Source organism: Phoxinus phoxinus (assembly GCF_949152265.1).
Source record: "Phoxinus phoxinus genome assembly, chromosome: 12".
NCBI lineage: Eukaryota > Metazoa > Chordata > Actinopteri > Cypriniformes > Leuciscidae > Phoxinus > Phoxinus phoxinus.
Window position 1 is genome coordinate 8,798,072 of NC_136887.1, and position 19,381 is coordinate 8,817,452.

At 37.4% G+C, this 19,381-nt stretch overlaps 1 protein-coding gene across 5 annotated transcripts in view; it reads right to left on the reverse strand.

Moving 5' to 3' along the window:
* Nucleotides 1-6,012, reverse strand: part of arhgef9b (Cdc42 guanine nucleotide exchange factor (GEF) 9b) — a 71,492-nt gene extending 65,480 nt beyond the window's left edge. For 2 of the 5 annotated variants that reach the window (XM_079630276.1, XM_079630274.1), the window contains exons 1-2: nt 5,752-6,011; nt 3,336-4,838 (exon numbers count right to left, since the gene is read on the reverse strand). In XM_079630276.1, the coding sequence (XP_079486402.1) occupies nt 3,336-4,766 (1,431 nt within the window). In that variant the 5' untranslated portion in view covers nt 4,767-4,838; nt 5,752-6,011. Of the gene's footprint in view, nt 1-3,335; nt 4,839-5,751 lie in introns of all 5 variants that reach the window. The other 3 variants (XM_079630272.1, XM_079630275.1, XM_079630273.1) reach the window with 2 other exon arrangements.
* Nucleotides 6,013-19,381: the final 13,369 nt, after the last annotated feature.

The window sequence follows — 19,381 nt, forward strand, 5'->3', positions numbered from 1 at the left end:
ATAAACCCAACAGATCACTGAGATCATTAGGATCACATCAACTAGAAATACCAAGGGTTCACTCAAAGCAAGGAGAGTCCGCTTTTAGCTATTATGCCAGCCGCAGCTGGAACCAGCTTCCAGAAGAGATCAGGTGTGCTCCTACAGTAGCCACATTCAAATCCAGACTCAAAACACATCTGTTTAACATTGCATTTACTGAATGAGCACTGTGCCACTGTTCGTCCGACTGTTTGCACTGTATTTTATTTTATTTTATTTTTATTTTTTTACTCTAAACTGTTTTAATTATTCTTATTTCTTTTGATTATTTTAATTTCTTCTATGTAAAGCACTTTGAATTACCATTGTGTATGAAATGTGCTATATAAATAAACTTGCCTTGCCTTGCCTTGACTGCAAGTATACTTAGCATATTTCTTTTTCACCAGGGTACTCCTACTCCTAACCATACTGAACCTGCTGATCAGTAAAGCTGTCTTAGAAGGTGCAGCCCATCCGATTAACATGAGGACAACGCTTAGTTTCAATTATATGCCTATTAAATTCACACTGGGCACTTTATTTCCAGTTTTCAAACGTTTTCTTCATTTAAAACAAACGCCTCTCTGGGCTGATTTAAGTAGAGTGAGTTTGGAGAAAGGATGATTCGAACTCGGGTTGGTTTGGTCAAAAGCTAAACAAACTGTCCTTACTCTACACTCTCCATGTCCCAGTTACTGGCTCGGTTTCTTTTGTAATTTTGTCTTTTTCAACCAGACACTGAAGGGTGGAGTTAATGTGATAGACACTTCATTATGAATGTAATATTTAATAATTCGAATTTATAATAATTATAATAAATAGAGAGTCATAGATTTACTTTTCACTATGGGCGGTGTTTCCCAAGCCTGTTCCTGGAGGCACACCAGCCTCCCGTATCTGACCCATGTATTTCTGGGCTGCGTTCCACTTGTTTATGCCCTTCCCTTGCTAAATTCCCCTGTCTCGTTGACTCGGATGTACATCATTGCTTACGTTGCGTCAGTTCTCACTGCTGGCAGAACCCATGCAATTGAACTGGAAAGTCCTAAGCCTTATCACTTTGAACCCACTTTAGAACTGATTTATTATTATAAAAAAATAAATAAAAATAAATCTTTATGAATTTGTTTGATTTACCATTCCAAATTCCTATAGGTATGTTTGAGCTATTGGGGAAAATATATAAATGACACAAATGAACATTAATAATTTTGCCTTCCTGATTTTATCCTATCGGAGGCCCATAATCCCAGTTTGGATCCAGCCGTACTTCAGATGTTGCCATTTTTTTATGTAATCATTACAATCACTAGCTGTAATCATTGCCTTAATATCACATTAAGGTTTTGTTGACAAATCAGCAGAAATATGGCATTTCAGGTCCAACCACATCTAATATTCATGCAGTAAAACCACCATAGTTTTCTCTTTTCAAATTGAAAAACAATCTATCAACACGTACGTGGACCATACTGCCCTTATGAGAAAATACATCCATTGTTAAAGTTGCAAGCATGATTAAGATTTATATGATCAAGTTTGTTACTGTGACAACCAATGTTCATATGCTAGCAAAAGTGACTGCAGTCTGAACCAGAAAAAAAAAAAAATCTGATCTGTCTAATTACTATTTTAACAGTAAGTCTAAAAGGTTGGTCAATTTTGAGGAAAAAACAAACAAATCGAATTTCCTCTACAGTGTGACCAAAGGCAATGCAACACTCACAAGAACAAACTAGACCAAGGCTGGCACTGCTGTATTTACAAAGGACTAGATGGACATTAAAGTATCTCTTACATTAGTCAGTTACTAATGTAAAGTTACAAGTTACAACATTTTAAATACATTTGTGATTTTTTTCATATCACTCTCTTTTGGACTATAGAGAAAGTAGATTCTGCATGAGATGTTTTTAAAACTTAGATTAGGATTATAATTTAACACACTAAATCAAGGATGGGAAACTCCGGTCCTGGAGGGCCACTGTCCTGCAGAGTTTAGCTCCATAACTAATCAGACATCTAATCGAATCTAAAGGTGTGCCTCATTTCAAAGGCTGTGTCCTCTGGAGGTTTCATTTGTCGGCCACGTACGTTATAAAAGATGTCTAATTTTAGAACGGTAACCATTATAAAATGTACCATTATTCCTAGTGAAGCGTAATTGTTTATGACGTTGGAATGTAGTGGTCAGTTTACTGAAATGAAGGTATGCGGCTCAATGACGTATGCGTCTGACAAATACAACTTCTGGAGGACTCAGCCTTCGAAATGAGACACAGCTTAAAGGCTGTAGTGCCTTGAAACCTGCAGGATTATTCAGTGTGTTGATGTAGTTTCCACTGAAACAGGAAGACAGTGCGGGACATATTAAGCAGCTCCTCCCTTTTTTTAAATGGTCAATAGAGTTTTGTTCATATCACAGCTCGGCCAGAGCCGTTGAGCTCGTCAAACAACTCAGATTCTAGAGAGCGTTTGATTGGACAGGAAATCTGATGAGAAGCTGAAGTGCAGAGTGATGTCATCAAAATCATAGATCCATAATGGCGGAAGTGCGATACTGTACATTTTGAACGCTTATATCTTCTAAATGCAAATGTTGTCATTGTTTTGGAGCACACTTACTTATAGATAACCTTAAGGATAACATATTCATACTAAAAGCAAAAAAAAACTGAAAAAAAAAACTTAAATTTGATGTCATAGGGCAGTCTTCAAGATTGCTTGATTTACAGGCAGGTGTGTTTGACAAGGAATGTGTAACCCAGGTATTGGCACTAAATTCCCGCTCTAAATGAAACTGTTTAAATAGTCAGATCCATGATAGCATGGAAGCATATGATAGCATTTGAAAATACATCTTTCATTGACAGCAAAATTAGTTAGTTGTGCAAACAAGTTAGTAATGCGTTGAAAGCAATGTCAGCATGATAGATCACAAGGTAATAAAATGAATGCCAGCCGTGACAATAAGACTGAGCAGCATTAGGAGGATAGTCTTCTTATGAAATGTTTTTCAACAGAAAATCTTATATTTACTTTCTTAATTAACATTCCTGGAAAAAGAGTTATGATTTCTAAAACATTTTAGCTGACAACACCATTCCTTCTTATTTTGTCAACCCCAGCTTTCTATCTCCCTGTCATAGAGATCACATTTCACCATCCAATCAGCTATCAATGGACAAAATACAACAGTACACTTTCATATTGAATATCCCTTTCACCTGAAAATATACAGAAATAATATTGGTTGTCAATGTAATTTATGTCATTAGAAAAAAGTCACAGTTTAAGGCAGCTTACATTACCTTAAATATGTCCTCCGGGCAGTTTATCTTTTTCCTATCTGTGCAAATATCTTGGTTTTCATCAACAGTTTTGTTAGATAAGTGATGTGAGATCAGAGAGTTTTCTTTTGGTGTATCTGGTTCTTCATATCTCGGGTGGCTCTCAATGGTGGCAAGAGAGATATGAGTCGAGCTGAGCTGAGACTGGGATTCATCCGAGTTATTACACAGGGAATTGCTATCTCTTGGAGAGTCTGGGCAAGTTCTCCAGGCCTTCAGCACCACAGGAGGAGAGCAATCCACCTTGTCACTAACAGTTGAGACCACCATGTCAGTAGATAACGTGGATTTACAGTGAACTGAGGTATCGGCTTTGTGCTCACTCCTGATTGGGATATTGAGCTCTCCTGACTGATCTGTCTTTCTCAAACTAAGAGGCGACTGCTGTCCTTCAGGGGGGGAGAATGAGCGAGACGAGTTTCTCCATTTCATTGCTGTCTCGGCCACAGTGTTGAAAAATCGGAGAAGGCCTCGAAAATGGCTGCTTTTGCTATCAAGGCCCGTTTGTTCAGGTGCAGAGTTCAAATCTTTGACCAGCTCAAAGCTGACCGAGCCATAGTCCGAATCAATGGTTTTGTCCAGGGTATTCATTGACTCAAAACTACTCTCTGCCAACGTCTGACTTCCTTTTCCTTTGAGGGAAATTCTTCTCAAGTAATTCAAAACATCACCCCCCTTTGACCATCGTCTTCTTTGAGGTATCTTGAGGCTTTGCTTCACATAGCAGGATTCCTGGTCCATCACAGATGAATTGTTGCAGTTTGAGAAGTTGGGATGAGATTTCTTTGTATACATGACTCTTTCTGACAACTTATACCCATTTTGGTTGCCAACGGTGTCCTTGGTCTCCTGGTGGACACTCTCTGGGGTCGCAGCTGGGTCTATGTCCTCAAATGAACAGTAGAAGTCTGCAGTGTGTCCTGCAAATGAATGTCTCTTGGCCTTATTCCTAAACACATGCTTGAACTCCGAAGAAGGAGATTCCTTGCACATATACACATCATCTACGTCATCTTTCAGGTCAATGTCGAATTTGGCATCAGAAATCTTACCAGCTTTCCCTCTAAAAACAGACCTTACTCTGTTTGTGATTGACAGTTTTAGAAAGGACGCTTCACCTGGGAGGATCACTGAGTGAGGTCGCCTGTCCAGGTCAGAGGTGGCCTTGCGGCGGTGCAGGATCCTCCAGATGGCCGCGGTCCTGCAGCGCCGGTTGGGTTCCTGTTTTTCTCTTCTGAGGGTCTGACAGGGAGTAATGGAGTCTGAGGAACTGGACTCTGGAATCCATGAGATCTCAGTTTTGCTGTCTTCGTCAACTGAGACATTGAAAACATTATTGACAAATCCATTGGTAAGATTTGACTCTGACATGGGGCTGGTTGTGCTATCCATCCTCTCTCATTTTAAGACAAAATGTCAGGTATCCAGTTTATGAAGCATAATTTTTGTCATCCTTGAGAAAATCTGTGATAAAGCAAAAATCACACAATATGGGAGATTTATGTTTTTTTTTTTATGTAAAACAACGAAATGCAAGATTCAGATATGTTCCAAAACCCAATATGCCCATTAAAGACAAACAAGAATACTTTTCCGCTTGTTCTTAATCCAGGTCCACAATGAACTTGTAGTAGCCTGTCTACCATGAACCACCTTTACTTTCTTTCTTTCTTTCTTTCTTTCTTTCTTTCTTTCTTTCTTTCTTTCTTTCTTTCTTTCTTTCTTTCTTTCTTTCTTTCTTTCTTTCTTTCTTTCTTTACACACACTCTTTATAAATAAACACACACAAACTACCAATCAAATGTTTGTGGTCTGTAAAATATTTTTTTTTAATTAAATTTATACTTTTATTTAGCAATAATTATTTAAATGGACATTTAGAATGTTACAAAACATTTTTTTTATTTGAAAAAGTTTCTGTTCATCAAAGAAAAACACACACTGTAATCACAGTTTCCGCACTTAATTAAGCAGAACAACTGTTTTCAACTGTCATAAGAAATATTACAATTATTTCTTAAGGATCATGTGAGACTGAACTGCTGTGAGTAATGGCTGCTGAAAATACAGGGGAAAATATCTAATATATAGCCTATAAGTAAAATATAAATATATAAAGTATAAGTATACATAAAAAAGTTTTCACAATATTACTGTTGTTGTGTATTCAACCTTCAAATGTTTGAACTGTATACGCATATACAATAAACTACGTACAACATCAGGTGTGATTTTAAATTCTTATCCTGTAGGAATTGTCATAATGCTATATAATCGTAAATGTACTTATAAAAAAACAAAAACAATGAGACAATGTTGACCCACACATCAGGAAATGCCTATTCTTTGATAAGAGAATGGATTTGGAAAAACTTACCAAATTCTCCGGTTGAATCAGAGTGTTTGTCTCATAGAAGAACAAAAAAACATTCAGTGTGAATCCTTTAACATAAAAAATGGTGTTCCAATATAATCATTTGGACGACTGTTAATCCACAGCATTCTTCAGAAATGGTCTAGGGTTTTTCTCAGCCTGATGCCCCACAGAGACCGAACAGACGCCACACACACACACGCCCAGTTCCTCTCATTAAGTTTGAAGTCATGATCCAGTTATTTTTGCCACTCTTCCACTGCAACTACAAAGACTCTCAACTGAACACGCTATTTGGCTTAGTCAGTCCTTTTTACATTTGCAGTGAAACGTTAATTTGAAATAACTTTCAAAATAATTCATTGCCACGGTAGTTTTGAATATGTTCACCAGTGCAGTCGTGAGCACTGTAATGTACATAATGAATCAACACAATACACAAAACGTAGGGTCAAAGTTTGAGGGCCTATTTTAAACACTTCCTTTTTGTCCTGTTTTGGTACTACTGTAATCACATGCAATTTTCCTGCTCTACACAGGAAAGAGTGGATCTGAGTGAAAAAATGCTTTAAGTTTGACAAAGACAGGAAGCCTGGCTGACAGCATGTAAATATCTGCTCCGTACACTCTTTCCCTTCTGTCTGTGAAGCACCATTGTGAGGGAAAGACAATTGGGTTTTCTTTCCCCTAGTGAGTCAGTATACGCTCCAGTTTGTCAACATGATACTGCCGCTGTCGCCATTTTGATCAGCTAAAACATATTACTGCCACAGTGGACACATCCAACAGACATATACATTTAAAGGCTTTTTATTGGCGTCAACTTTTCTTAAACTGTTTCTAAAGACAAAAGACCATAAAACATTCTCCAAACGCCTCACATTCAGCACGCTTCCTGTGCAAGAGCAGGCAGCTTTCCTGCTATCCATTTCTGTCACAATGCACATCCTGGATAAGTTAACCCTCCTTTATTTTTATTTATTTGCTTTTTAAAACTAAAGGCAAGACTAAATAATTTTGTCAATGAGCTGAACACACACAAAAGTTAAATTCCTGTTTACTACACAGACAGACAGAGAGATGATTAATGGGAAAAGGGTAAAATAAACTAGATTCAGAAGTTTTGACTCAAAATTAAAGCACACTGTATCAACTACCTTTGATGTTTGTGCCATATTATCTCCATTTCAAAATGTTGTTCAGAAAGCACCTCGTGTGAATGCATCACTTTTTATCTTGTAGAACAATTGGCCTTTTCCTTAGTTTCCTGTGACATAGTTCCAGATCAACATCATGATAGCACACACACACACACACACACACACACACACACACACACACACACACACACACACACACACACACACACACACACACACACACACACACACACACACAGGTTTGAGCTAAACCTGAACTTGCAATGAACTGGCTTTTTTGGATTTTTTTTTTTTTTTTGTACTGAACAAACTATATCCTATCCCCTTACACTAACCCTACTTCTAAACCGACCCGTCAAGGAAAACATTCTGCATTTTTTACATTTTCCAATAATTTCTGTATGATTTTAAATCCTTGTGGGGACATTTGGTTGAATGGTTGAAGCTAAAACTAAACTTGTTTTACCAGGAACTCTCTATAGGCAAAGCTCACTTTAGTAAAAGTATAAAGAAACTTACAAGTCACATGTTCTCCTTTGTCTCAGTTTCCCGCCAATCATTAGTTTCTATGGACACTGATTAATCGTCACAGCTGCTTATCATTTAGTTTATGTCTGTCTATTTAAGTTCCTCTGTTTGTATCACTCATAGTGTGGTATTGTTTGAGTGTAGCACACAGTTTCATTTTGTTTGAATACATCAGCTGTTATTGGGATCTCCTTTTCATATGAATAATTCTTACTTTACAAGCTGATATGACTGTCAACTGTAATATATATATATATATATACATATATATATATATATATATATATATATTATATTAAGTGCACATTACTTATTTTCCTAACTCTATAAATCAAAGCATGCTTGTTTGGACTCTGGCTTGGAAGGACAATTATAGACGGGACCTTTTCAAACTTGAACGCCCCTGTTGAATACCTCTGCTCTAATCAGTCTATTTATCCAACGCATCGGGCTGATTTATCTCATGTGGGATGATGCAACAAATATGAGGTTCTAATGTAAGCAAACAAAATAATATTATTTATTGTTTTGTTTATTGTTGAAATGGGAGGTTGTGTTCTGTTATGAAAATCTATTTCCTGCTCTCTCGCTCTTCTAAAACTTGACTGTCAGATTTGAGTAATTTAACGTTAAATTAAGATCTAACCTATTTAAAGTGATTTTATATGTGTGTATGTAACACAGTCCAGTGAAACATTAGGGGGGAGAGCTGAAGGGTGATTAGAATAATATATGTCTTAGGCCCCGTTTACACGAGAACGCTCGCGGGTGAAAACGTTAAAATATTTTATCGGATGTGCCTTTCATTTACACGGCGACGGCGTTTTTGGGGCTTAAAAACACAAAAAAGTGAAACCACCCTCCAGAGTGGAAATCTTAAAAACACTCCACCATCGCGTTCCCGTCTAAAGGGTAAAAACAGTAAAAACGCAAAAGTCTGCAATACAGTGAAGGCGTCGGGCACGCGTTTACGTCACAGGCATGCGCCAGTGCAGGAAAATAACAAAAAATTATCAAACTAAAATATAGGATTAATTTCATTGACAAATTTTGAGCAACACGCGAAGAGCACCGAGGGTTAAAGCAGCGGCTTTACCGTATTAAACATGAAAAACTGTGTCAGCGTCTCTTTCACTTTCAGTGCTTCACATCGCCACCTAGCCGCCTGGAGTGCACACTACATCAAATTTCACACACTTTTGCGTCACCATATGCATGCAGTTTCCCCCCCCCCATAACGCTCGTCTAAACGCAGAATAAAAAGTGTTAACGCAACGCCACTTTTGCATTTTCTCTTCAGATCGTTTCCGTGTAAACATAGCCTTAATCTTACTAAATTTCATAGGCGTCGATTTCGGGGGGGACGGTGGGGACGCGTACCCACCAGATTTTGTCATGAGTCATTTTGTACCCACCACTTTTTTAGGGTTGCTAGTAGGGCTGTAACGATACACCAAACCCACGATTCGGTTCGTATCACGATTTTTGACCCACGATTCGGTTCGTATCATGGTTTTTTTGGGGATTACAAAAAAAAAAATCTCCATGTTTTCGGTGCTGATGCGGAGGTGACGCGTTCATGTAACAGTGCGCGCTGCCAATAAAGCACCTAAAAGCTGTCACAAAGAACCGGCAAAAGTAATGATTATAAATAGGCTATGTCAAATATAGCAAGGGGACATTTTAATTGTTTATTAATAAACAAGTGTTTTCTGTGTCGGCTGCAAATATGAAGTTGACGATGCTGACTCGCGATCTTCGCAGTAGCTAGTGAACGCGGCAGAGAGAAATGCACATTTCATACGGATTACATAGTTTTCTTTCGTTTTTAATTGTTCTGTTTAAAAGTATGATTCCAAGCGTTCTGTAGCTAGATACTGATTGATACTCAATTGCCTTTCCTAACACATATTTAAAATGACTTGCAGATTTGTAACTTTATTACCTCTGAAGACATTATGATTGTAAACAAAAGATTTGCGGCTGATGCTCCTTTGGTTATGAACAGCTCGTGCTCGTGCAAGCGTGCGTGTGCGTGTGGTCCATGAGCGTGCACATCTCTGGCTGCAGTTTTGCTTGCCGCCAGAGGTGGCATAGTTCTGCAAAAACTCAGAATCTTGCGCTATGCACCTTTAACTAAACTAAACTAACGTTAACTAAACTTAATATTTTAAGTCAAGCATGAACACATACTTTTTAAATTTGAAACAATGTTGGATTTTAAGTTGTGATAAATAATCGCAGCAATTTTGTTTTTACAGTGAACCAGTAATGTTTCTTTTTTAAAGCATGTTTATAAAAGCTACTTAATTGTCCTAATTGAACTAAGGCCTAATCCTGGCTTAATCTAAGCCCTGTCTGTGAAACCAGGTCTATATGGCCAAAAGTATGTGTACAGTACACCCTTTTCTGATTAGCAGGTTTGGTTTTTCTGGTAATTCAATTGAAGCCTAAATCATTAAATATACACCATTCAGTTAAATTCTAAATAATTCTTCCAACCTTTTCAGTAAGATCATTTAAAGATCACATGTTGAACTCACATTCACTTGTCCCTTGATAACCCATCACAATATGGCATTTAAGCAGTGACTGTCATACAACTCTGACAAAAATGTAATCTGTTTGAGAAAACCATAGAAATGATTGGGAAGTGTCATAAACTAGGTCCTGTCTGATGCCAAATGTTCTGTTGCTTCTTATAAAAGATTATTTAGGTGTAAACTACAAAACTATTTTTTTTTCTTTTTTTTATAAAGTAAAGTAAAAAAAAAAAAAAGTTGAAATGGCAAAAATGCCTCTCCTCCATTGACATCCATTAAAAAGAGTCTCTTGTCTCTTTTCCAGTAACTCTGAGGCTTGCCTAAAGGGGGCTCTGGTATTAGTGTGTTGTAAATTGTTGAATTGTTCTATATTGCTAATATCCTAGCAGAAACACGTGCCACAGAACAAGCTATAAGCATGTATAGAGCATCTGCTGCTTGAAATTCTGTATTCTCTGTCAAATAAAACAACAATAATATCCTGGCCCTAGTTATATTATAGTTTACTTTGTCAATAATGACACCTAGTGGTCATCAGACATTTTGGATTTTCAGAGCTGAGCTTTGTCATGGTGCAGAATATAGAGGTGAATCCATGTCCATCCTTCTTATTTTGCTCTTGAAAATGCACAATCTGTAGTTTAACGATGTGCATTTTATAGGTGCGTTCACACCATGTTGTAATTACCGTAATTAAAATGAGATTTCAACTTGTAAAAAGTTTTCACGTCCTTGTAGAGCTCTTAATTTGTAGTGTATAAGATCATGCAACAGCTGTTTCAGTCCAGCAACGCCAGACCTGCAGCCACAAGACGGAAGCCACAAGATTTGCTCTGCAAGTCAGTCTGGCCAAGAGCCCATTTAAGCCCATTTCCAATTTTTCCAAATCGAGGCAGCAATCGCAAACGCTGAGGCGGGCTTTACACGATGACTGGTTTTAGGTCTATCCAATTGCGCCCAGAGGCATTTGAGCAACGTCCATTGGTGACGCCCCTTTGGAAATGGTCTGTGAATGAACCTTCCCCAGACCCAATCTTACGACTGAGAAGGTTCTGGTCTCAACCAGGCTAGTGCTAGTGAATATGACCTGTTTTCACATATTTATCTATATGTCTACAATATTTAACAACAATAGGCTACTTTTAAATAAAGTTTTCTGTTCATACATGCATAATATACAGAATCATGATGTACAAAGAGCAATATTTTAAAACATAGCCTATTAATAAAGTTTAAAGTTAATGGATACAAACACAATAGTTTATTGTTAGTTCAACTCTGTTTAAACAGCCCTTGTATTCTCTGGTTCTCTGTCGGTCATTGTTTGATGTCATGCAGGGGCCTGTACCATGAAGCCGGTTTAGGTGGCTAGCCAGCTATGTTTCAGCTTAGTTTCCGCCAACCCTGGGTTTTAGGTACTATGAAAGCAGCTCGGCTTTAATCGGTGTTCGTTGCCATGGTATCTTACGCTGCACGGCTAGCCTGCTCCGGGGCAGGTTAAGTTCTGGATTCGAGATCTCAGACTGAAGTTTGACCAATCAGCTGTGAGCAAAGAAACATATAGGTGACGTAACTAATTCCCAGTGTCTGTTGCAATGGCTTTACATTTTCTTCCAAATCCTGTCGACATCTCAGCGCAAATTGTTAGACGAGCACATCGTAGAGAAAGAGTTTTTAGCCAGACAAAATCCCTTTGCCTTTCCTGATAGTTTGTATGAAAGATACAGATTTTCTGCGGAAGGAATATCTTATCTTTGCGAACTTCTTGCGCCGCACATAAAGAATTTAACACGTCGAATTCATTACTGTACCGCAAATGGTATTGTGTTGCGTTTTTTTGCAAGTGGTAGGCTACATACTTGCACGATCGGTGATGCACAGAATCTAGGGGTTTGTCGAACTATTCGCAAGGTGGTCCTCGCTCTGCAGGAGTGATAGTTTCATTAATAATGTTCCCCGGACATATCGACCATGTCCATAAAAAAGGGCTTTTATAAAATTGCGGGTAAGATATATTGATATGGTGACATCACATTAATTTTTTTTTTTTTTTTCAAAAAGCTAATTTCACAAATGTAGGCTACTACAGTACATAAGAATTATTTTAAATATTTTGTATTAGGGCCTATTATTCAGTTAATCTTATGGATTCCTTAGAGTGATTGGAGCAATAGCCTGCACACATGTTGCAATCTCCCCTTCTCTAAGAGAACATTAGGCAGATTATGTTAATAGAAAGTCCTTTCACAGCCTTAATGTTCAGGTAGAGATGATGTGAACATGTGAAATTATTATTTTCTGTGAGATGAATCTTTAAATTAATAGTAACATTAATATAACAAGGATCTACTTTCTGTGAGTCTGTGTTGTGTCAGCACTTTGAGGAAAGCAAGTTAAATTTGGTACAGTACAAAACACTGTTAATTTGCAACCTACAATATAACCATCATGATGACCCTCAGACAGGGCCACTTGACCACCCAGCTGGTGCCGGTGTAGATGCAATCACCATACAATATTACACTTAATAAAAGCACATTGAAACTGCAGATAGGTCTCAAACTTTTTATTGGTTTTGTGGGATGGGGGGAGAAAGAGACAAGATGAAGTTGCATTAATAAATATTCATGCTAAAGTGTTACTTGGTTAAATAAGTTCACATACTGAGATCAGTTTAATCCAGCTGTTTGATCTCCAATTTATTTATTATTTGAACGTGGAGCCTCCTCAGCTCACAGTCAGGCTCCTTTAGTGTGCAGTCTCTATAGGCTCCTTTAGTGTGCAGTCTAGCTCCATAGGCTCCGTTTGTAAAGGGCCCTGACTGAGTCTGTTTCCACCTGAAACATAATTCCACCACAAAAAAGTTTACAAGTTTACACCACGATCATTACAAGTTTTCTGGAGGCTAATCAACTCACAAAAAGTTCCTTGACAAACACCTGTAATTTATGTCAATGGTTTTAAATCCTTAACTTGTTCACATTTCTTCTGAAGCCTATTGAGGTAGAGGCTTCAGTTTCTGGGACAAGTTGTGAAAAATACTACAATAAAAGAGATGTGTAAGGGCCAGTCCCTGTTTTATGCCACACATTCAAATGTTTGCCTTAATAAAAAGCCCAGTACATTCACCTCAGCAACTGTCTCAGAACACAGACAGAGTGTCTTCATCATTTCCTCCACCCTAATAAATAAAGGTAGGGCAATATAAAGCATAACTGTTATAAAGCAGGTTATGTTTCTGGTGTTCTGTCTGCTGCATACTGACCTCTGTGTGGGGGACTGTGTGTGTGTGTGCTGGCTTCAACAGGGACACTGCATTTCCCTCTACTGCAGAACATACAGTCAGCCATATCTAAAACTTAAAATAGTAATGTATCGCATTCGCACACGTACCCAGTGTTACTTGCTTAGAGGAGCCAGCACCAGGGTCAGATTGTACAGCACCTGTAATCCCATCCATAATCGGCCGTCCCTTATTGCTACTCAGAGCAACTCAGTGTATTCTGGAGGAGTGGCCCTCCACTGGTTTTCTGAATTTCACTCTTTTTTCTAGAACTAGAAGTGTTTGTGATCAAATGTTTACAAAAAATAATAAAAGGTTATGTGTAAATACTTACTACTTTGAATTATATTTTTATATTTTGTCTTTATCTGCTGCCAAGAACGTTTGGAGTTGCATCTAAAAATCAATGAATATTAATCTTTATTAGTAGCTATATACATGAACATTTTTATATATTATAAAAATATAGGCTATATTTCACACACACATACATTCATAGCCTACATATATAGCCTACATAATTTTACATTAATATAGAACGTAGCCTATTTGTTTAGCACATTAACGCAATCAGCAATCTTTCTCCAACTGTCTTCTCTTGCTTTGGCAGCAGAGACCGTATTGTTTCGAGCTTGTAATACATATTTAAATGAATCGTAATTCTGAATGATTATCTCTTGCTCCTCCGCGGAAAAAATATATCGCTCTCGCTCTATCCATATCGAACGCGATTGGTTGTTCGGTGCCAACGTCACTTTGGTATGTGCACGCGCTCGTGGATTAATCATAGTTTAAGATCAAAGCCTGAGTTGACAGAGAAAGTTGATGAGCTGCGTCATGGTACCAATAAAGCCTGATTGCATCGGTTTGGTTTTGTCAACTCAAAACTAATCCTGTAACCCCGAGTTTGTTCAGCTACCTTCATGGTACAGGCCCCAGGTGTCTGCGGTTCCCGTGTTTTCGTTGTTTTTCTCAGTGTTATTTTGTTCCTGATTTGTTATAATTGTTTATTTTCATTCAAATCTCCCTCATCTCTGCCTGACGTCTTATTCCCCCGTTCCTTGACAGCACGACCGACCCATGATGGATCCAGCAGGGAGAATTGCGCGTCTCCGTCAAGGAGATTTCTGCATTAAGGATTATGGTCTGGATTTTATTGTGTAGGCTCATTTGACCAACATGAGCAAGGGAGGCCTGATTATTTTTATTTTGGGGAGGGCTGTCTTTATGTGAGTAATTCATGACAGAATTTTCATTTTAAAAACATAGAGTATGTGATTTAATGTGAAATATACTGTAGACCCACTCAATAATATAACATTCTAAATAAACATTTAATACAAAGCCTTGAACAGGTGAAACGTGCATTTTTCTGTATGAAAAGCAATAGAACATTTGAAAAATATAGCTAAAATAACGTTTAAAAAACATTTAAATGCATCATAATTTAAAAACAACAAATAATCAACATAAAACACAAAAACTGTTGACTTTTAAGCCCATCTCATCTGCATAAAGACCTTAGTCATCCCTGAAAACGAAATTAATATGATTATAAATAATATATTTACTTTGACAAATGCCAAAAAAAAGTGCTACCATTCTGTAAGATTTAATACAAACATACAATAAGTTCATCGCAAAGGCCATTTACAACAACCGTTACAACTTCTGAAAAGTAATGGAACTGACCACAGATGGTTTTCACGGAGCATTGTGGAACTTTTTAGGCAGCGAACGTTTCAGTGCACTGGAATGGTTTTGCGATTGAGACTCCCTGATGCCGACTACTGAACTAGAGAGCTGATTGATGCCTTGTCCACACTAATACGTTTTTGTTTTAAACAAATATTTTTCTCTCTGTTTTAGCCTTCTGTTTTGAAAACACTTTCCCAAATGGATACATTTTTAAATTTTCCTTTGTAATGTGGACTATGAAAATGGAAAACGCTGACGTATGTTTAATCATGTGACGCATATTGAACCATAGATATGTTTATACTGCTGTTGTGTCTGTTATGTGCTATTCACTTTCACACTGTTGCTAAAGATATGTTATTTTGTGTACGCTTCTTTTCACAGTCCTGCAATGATGACAGAAAATGTACTCGCAATTTCTGCGGCAAAACATGAGAGCAGTTGCTTTCTGGTTAATGAGTGCAACCTAGATGCATCAGTAAATGGTGTGAAATGAAAGTAAAATGATCCTGCAAGAAGAATAGTATGATAACTTTATTATGTCTGTTCCTTTAAGTCTTTATTATGTTTGTTATGAGGTTTTATGCATGCTTAGTTAGGTGAATATAGAGTTTGCAATGTTTCAGGGAAGAGAAACTTTTGGATAACGCTTGAAAATGCTAGTGTGGACGGAGAGTGTTTTTAAATGAAAACTCAGTTTTCAAATGTATCCGGATTTATTGTGAACGTAGCCTAAAATGCACTCATACACTCACACACTTTCCCAAGCACTTCTTCTTGGGGGAATCCCCACCACCATTTTGAAGTGTGTTCAACTCTGTCAAGTGAATGAGGGAAGTTTATTTGGACAGACCCTCAACTCCTTGATTTTGACAGAGGGAGTGAGTCTACTCAACATGTACACTTCAGGCAGACCCATAGACCACAATGCAACATGATACTATATATATCTTTGGCATACTTTCCTTATGCGGGCTTCTAGGTTGCTAGCACCTTTATTTGACACTAACACATACGTGTCAGCTTTGCCCGACCGGGACGAAAACACTGAAATTTTCTCTGTAAATAACCTCACTCCGTTCCCACGGCTCTCGGCCTCGCCCTGCTTGCCACATACCCCCATAGTCCCCCCAGGGGGCAGCACCTCTGTGTAAGGAACGAAGAGGCAAGAGAAAGGGATGAGGAGAGACAGAGATGAGAGAGAGAGAGGAGAGAGGAGAAAAACATATTTTGCGGGATGATCTGAAAAACCTAGAACAAAAAAAAAAAAAAAGATAAGATTATGGGTGAAAAGAATATATCAGCACACGTGAGCAGGATTGTCTGTCTACAGATAGAGTTGGAGGTGAGTAAAACATGTTTATAATGGAAAAGTTGCTGCTGCTGTTTTTCTTCCAGTTACCTCAACCTATGCCTTGCTCTCTCATTGGCTGTAGCTCGTCACGACACTTGACACCACATGATGTCGAGTCGTCCAACAGCTCCAGATATTTATTATGCTATATTTGTCTGGTGTTTGTGAGGTGTCGGCGAGCCTCTTTGATGCGTTGTTGAGTAGTTCACACATACAGTAAATATTGGCTAGCGCTGATCACCCGCTGATTTACCCCTGATCACAGTCCAACCTGTCTGCAAGCTCATTGACTTGCAAATCAGGCTTAAATCAGGCTTAAAATCCTGTAGTGTGAACTTGGCAGTTTGTTTCTCTTTTTTTTGTTGCACATAGAGGAATTTATTTGGTATCATGGTTTATTTATGTCTTCCTATCGGATAAACAAAAAAATATCCTCCTTTATTGAGTGCATTTATTTTTATTCATTTTGAGATTTTATGCATCTTGTTATTTCCATCCAGCATTTATGCTATATCCCAAAATATGCATAAAAATATATGGATGGAAACATAGCTAGTGATAGGGGAGACCGGGGACAGTTGCAACACTTTTTGCATTTGGCTCTGTTACTCAGAGACGGTTTGGATTAGGCAAACCAACTGTTTATACAATAAACTTACATCTGTCTGTTAATAGTCTAAACCATTTAAAGATAATTACAGAATCTACATTTTTCACAATTTACATTTGAATGTAAGGAGTCAGATGTTGTGCCCGGGGACAGTTCAACATTGTTTGGGGATGGTTGCAACATGTTACAAATACAATATATTACAATATATGTCAGCGTTAGCAAAATTATTATTATCAAAAATGTAAGTTATAATAATATTACAGTGTTATTTATTCATCAGCTTTGATTAGATGATAATTATATATTTGTCTAGATGAGTAGGCCTTATGTGCAGATGTCAAATATTCAAACTGATATAAAATACAGTATCCAACTGAGCATGTGCAGTGTGAGTGTCATCACTCTAGCTTGTTTATGATTGGAGAAAAATGACATGTTGCAACCATCCCCTGATGCAACTGTCCCCAGTGTCCCACATCAAATAGCAATTAGGTTCTCACTAAGCCATATTGCTATAACAAAACATTACAGTCATGTCAAATGATCCTCCATTACACTAAAATACGTAAATCCAACTACTGTACCCACAAAGTACACTCAAAGCGATATATAGGCTTTTAGCAAATCTCAACTGCTTCATTGTTTATATTATCGCCATGTTTAAACTATCAGCGCCAAACTTTTCAGTGTGGAGATAGGTATATAATATAACTATTAAAGTCATGAATTTCTATAAATCTACTTTAAAAACAAGTTTGTGGAAAACACTATACAGTGTTGACTAGCATGACAAGAGTTTATGTCCAGTTGTAACAAACTAAATGCAAATCAAATGTGGTAAATGATTGTTATAGAACAAAATGAATGACAAATAGTATCTGAAGTGATGTTTTGAGGCATGACATCATTTATTATGCAAAAAAGGCAACTTGAAGATATTCTAGAGGCAGAAATAAAATAAAATACAATTATTAACTTTTTCATATAAAATAATGACATTTTTAAATAATTAAAAATAAAGTAATTTTTGAGTTTGACAACAAACACAGCACAAACACAGCTATACAGCATAGTTCAAAACATAATGATAATTCATAGTTTCTGAACATTGACTCTCAGTCTTTATTCACCTTTTTCAAATGGTTTCTCAATAGAACTCATAAAAGTATGGAATAGAATGGCGTAGATCTGATAGGGGCACATTGTAACGCAGTGTTACAACGTTCCCCACCTGCGCAACTGGGATCCATAAACCCGGCTAGTGTCTTCTGCAGGTGAGATCATTAAATAGGCTAACTATCTCAACTGTTAAATAACAGATATATGATTAAAATAATATCAGATTTCTCTAATTTGAAATAAACACAAAAAAAGAGATATGAAAAATTTACTTTTGCTATGGTCAGTGATATCTTTCAAAGATTTTGTTTTATTTTGGCACAATTTTTCCTCTATATGTTGAGAACATATAATATATCTACTAGTTGATACGTCAACTGATCACACTAAGTTTTGTCATGCTAGCATGTGTGGAAAGTTTTAGACCATGTGTGTTACCTAACCATGCGTTATATTGTGCCCCGCTCAGCCCTGCAATATAACTGATACTTCATAAATAGATTTTAGTCTTACTTGTTGGATTTTTTTCTGATCTGATCTACTTAAAGGATAATTCTGGTATTTAACACCTTGAGTCTATATTGTAGTTTGTTTTGGATGAACAAGAGTGGTGGACAACATTTTTTTGACAATGGTTCCTCTCTCGAGTTTTTGACTATAAAAGAATTGGCCATGGACCCATTTAACATTGGAGTCAATGGGCATGTCCGAAAATGTCATTAAAACAGCCAATAATGTTCGTTTACAAAACTGTTAAACTCACTGAGTGATTAGTGATGTTAGTTGATGTTCCAGAAACAAAAAGTGTTGCGAAATACAGTTTCTGTCGTGTTTTATTCGTCATTTTGTAAAATACCATTGAATTCTGTTGAAGGACTGAGTGCTCGTTAATATAAATGCGCTACCGGAAACGGAAAGGGGGCTGTTTACATTTGGTCGATGTAGTCTTTTTGCTCGCTTCCGTTTCTCATAAGGCCAGCGAGCAGAGCAACTGTGCTCCGGGAGAGTAAGCGAAATAAACAAACAAAACCTTGAAAATATTGAAAGACGTGACCACTGACCAGTGCAATATGAAGTTGAACTCGACTGTGACCGTGAGTGTCCCACGAGACATAAACATCGGTTATCGCCATCAAGTGGTCGGGAGTGTGCTAACGCTTCAGATTCAAATATTGAGCGGAAGTTACACAGTTGTGAAGTGTCTGAAAAAATAGTTCCACTATAGCAAAATAAACGGATTGGAATCATATATTGCGACGATATATTGTTTATAATCATCAACGAACACCACTAACCACTCAGTGAGTTTAACAGTTTTGTAAACGAACATTATTG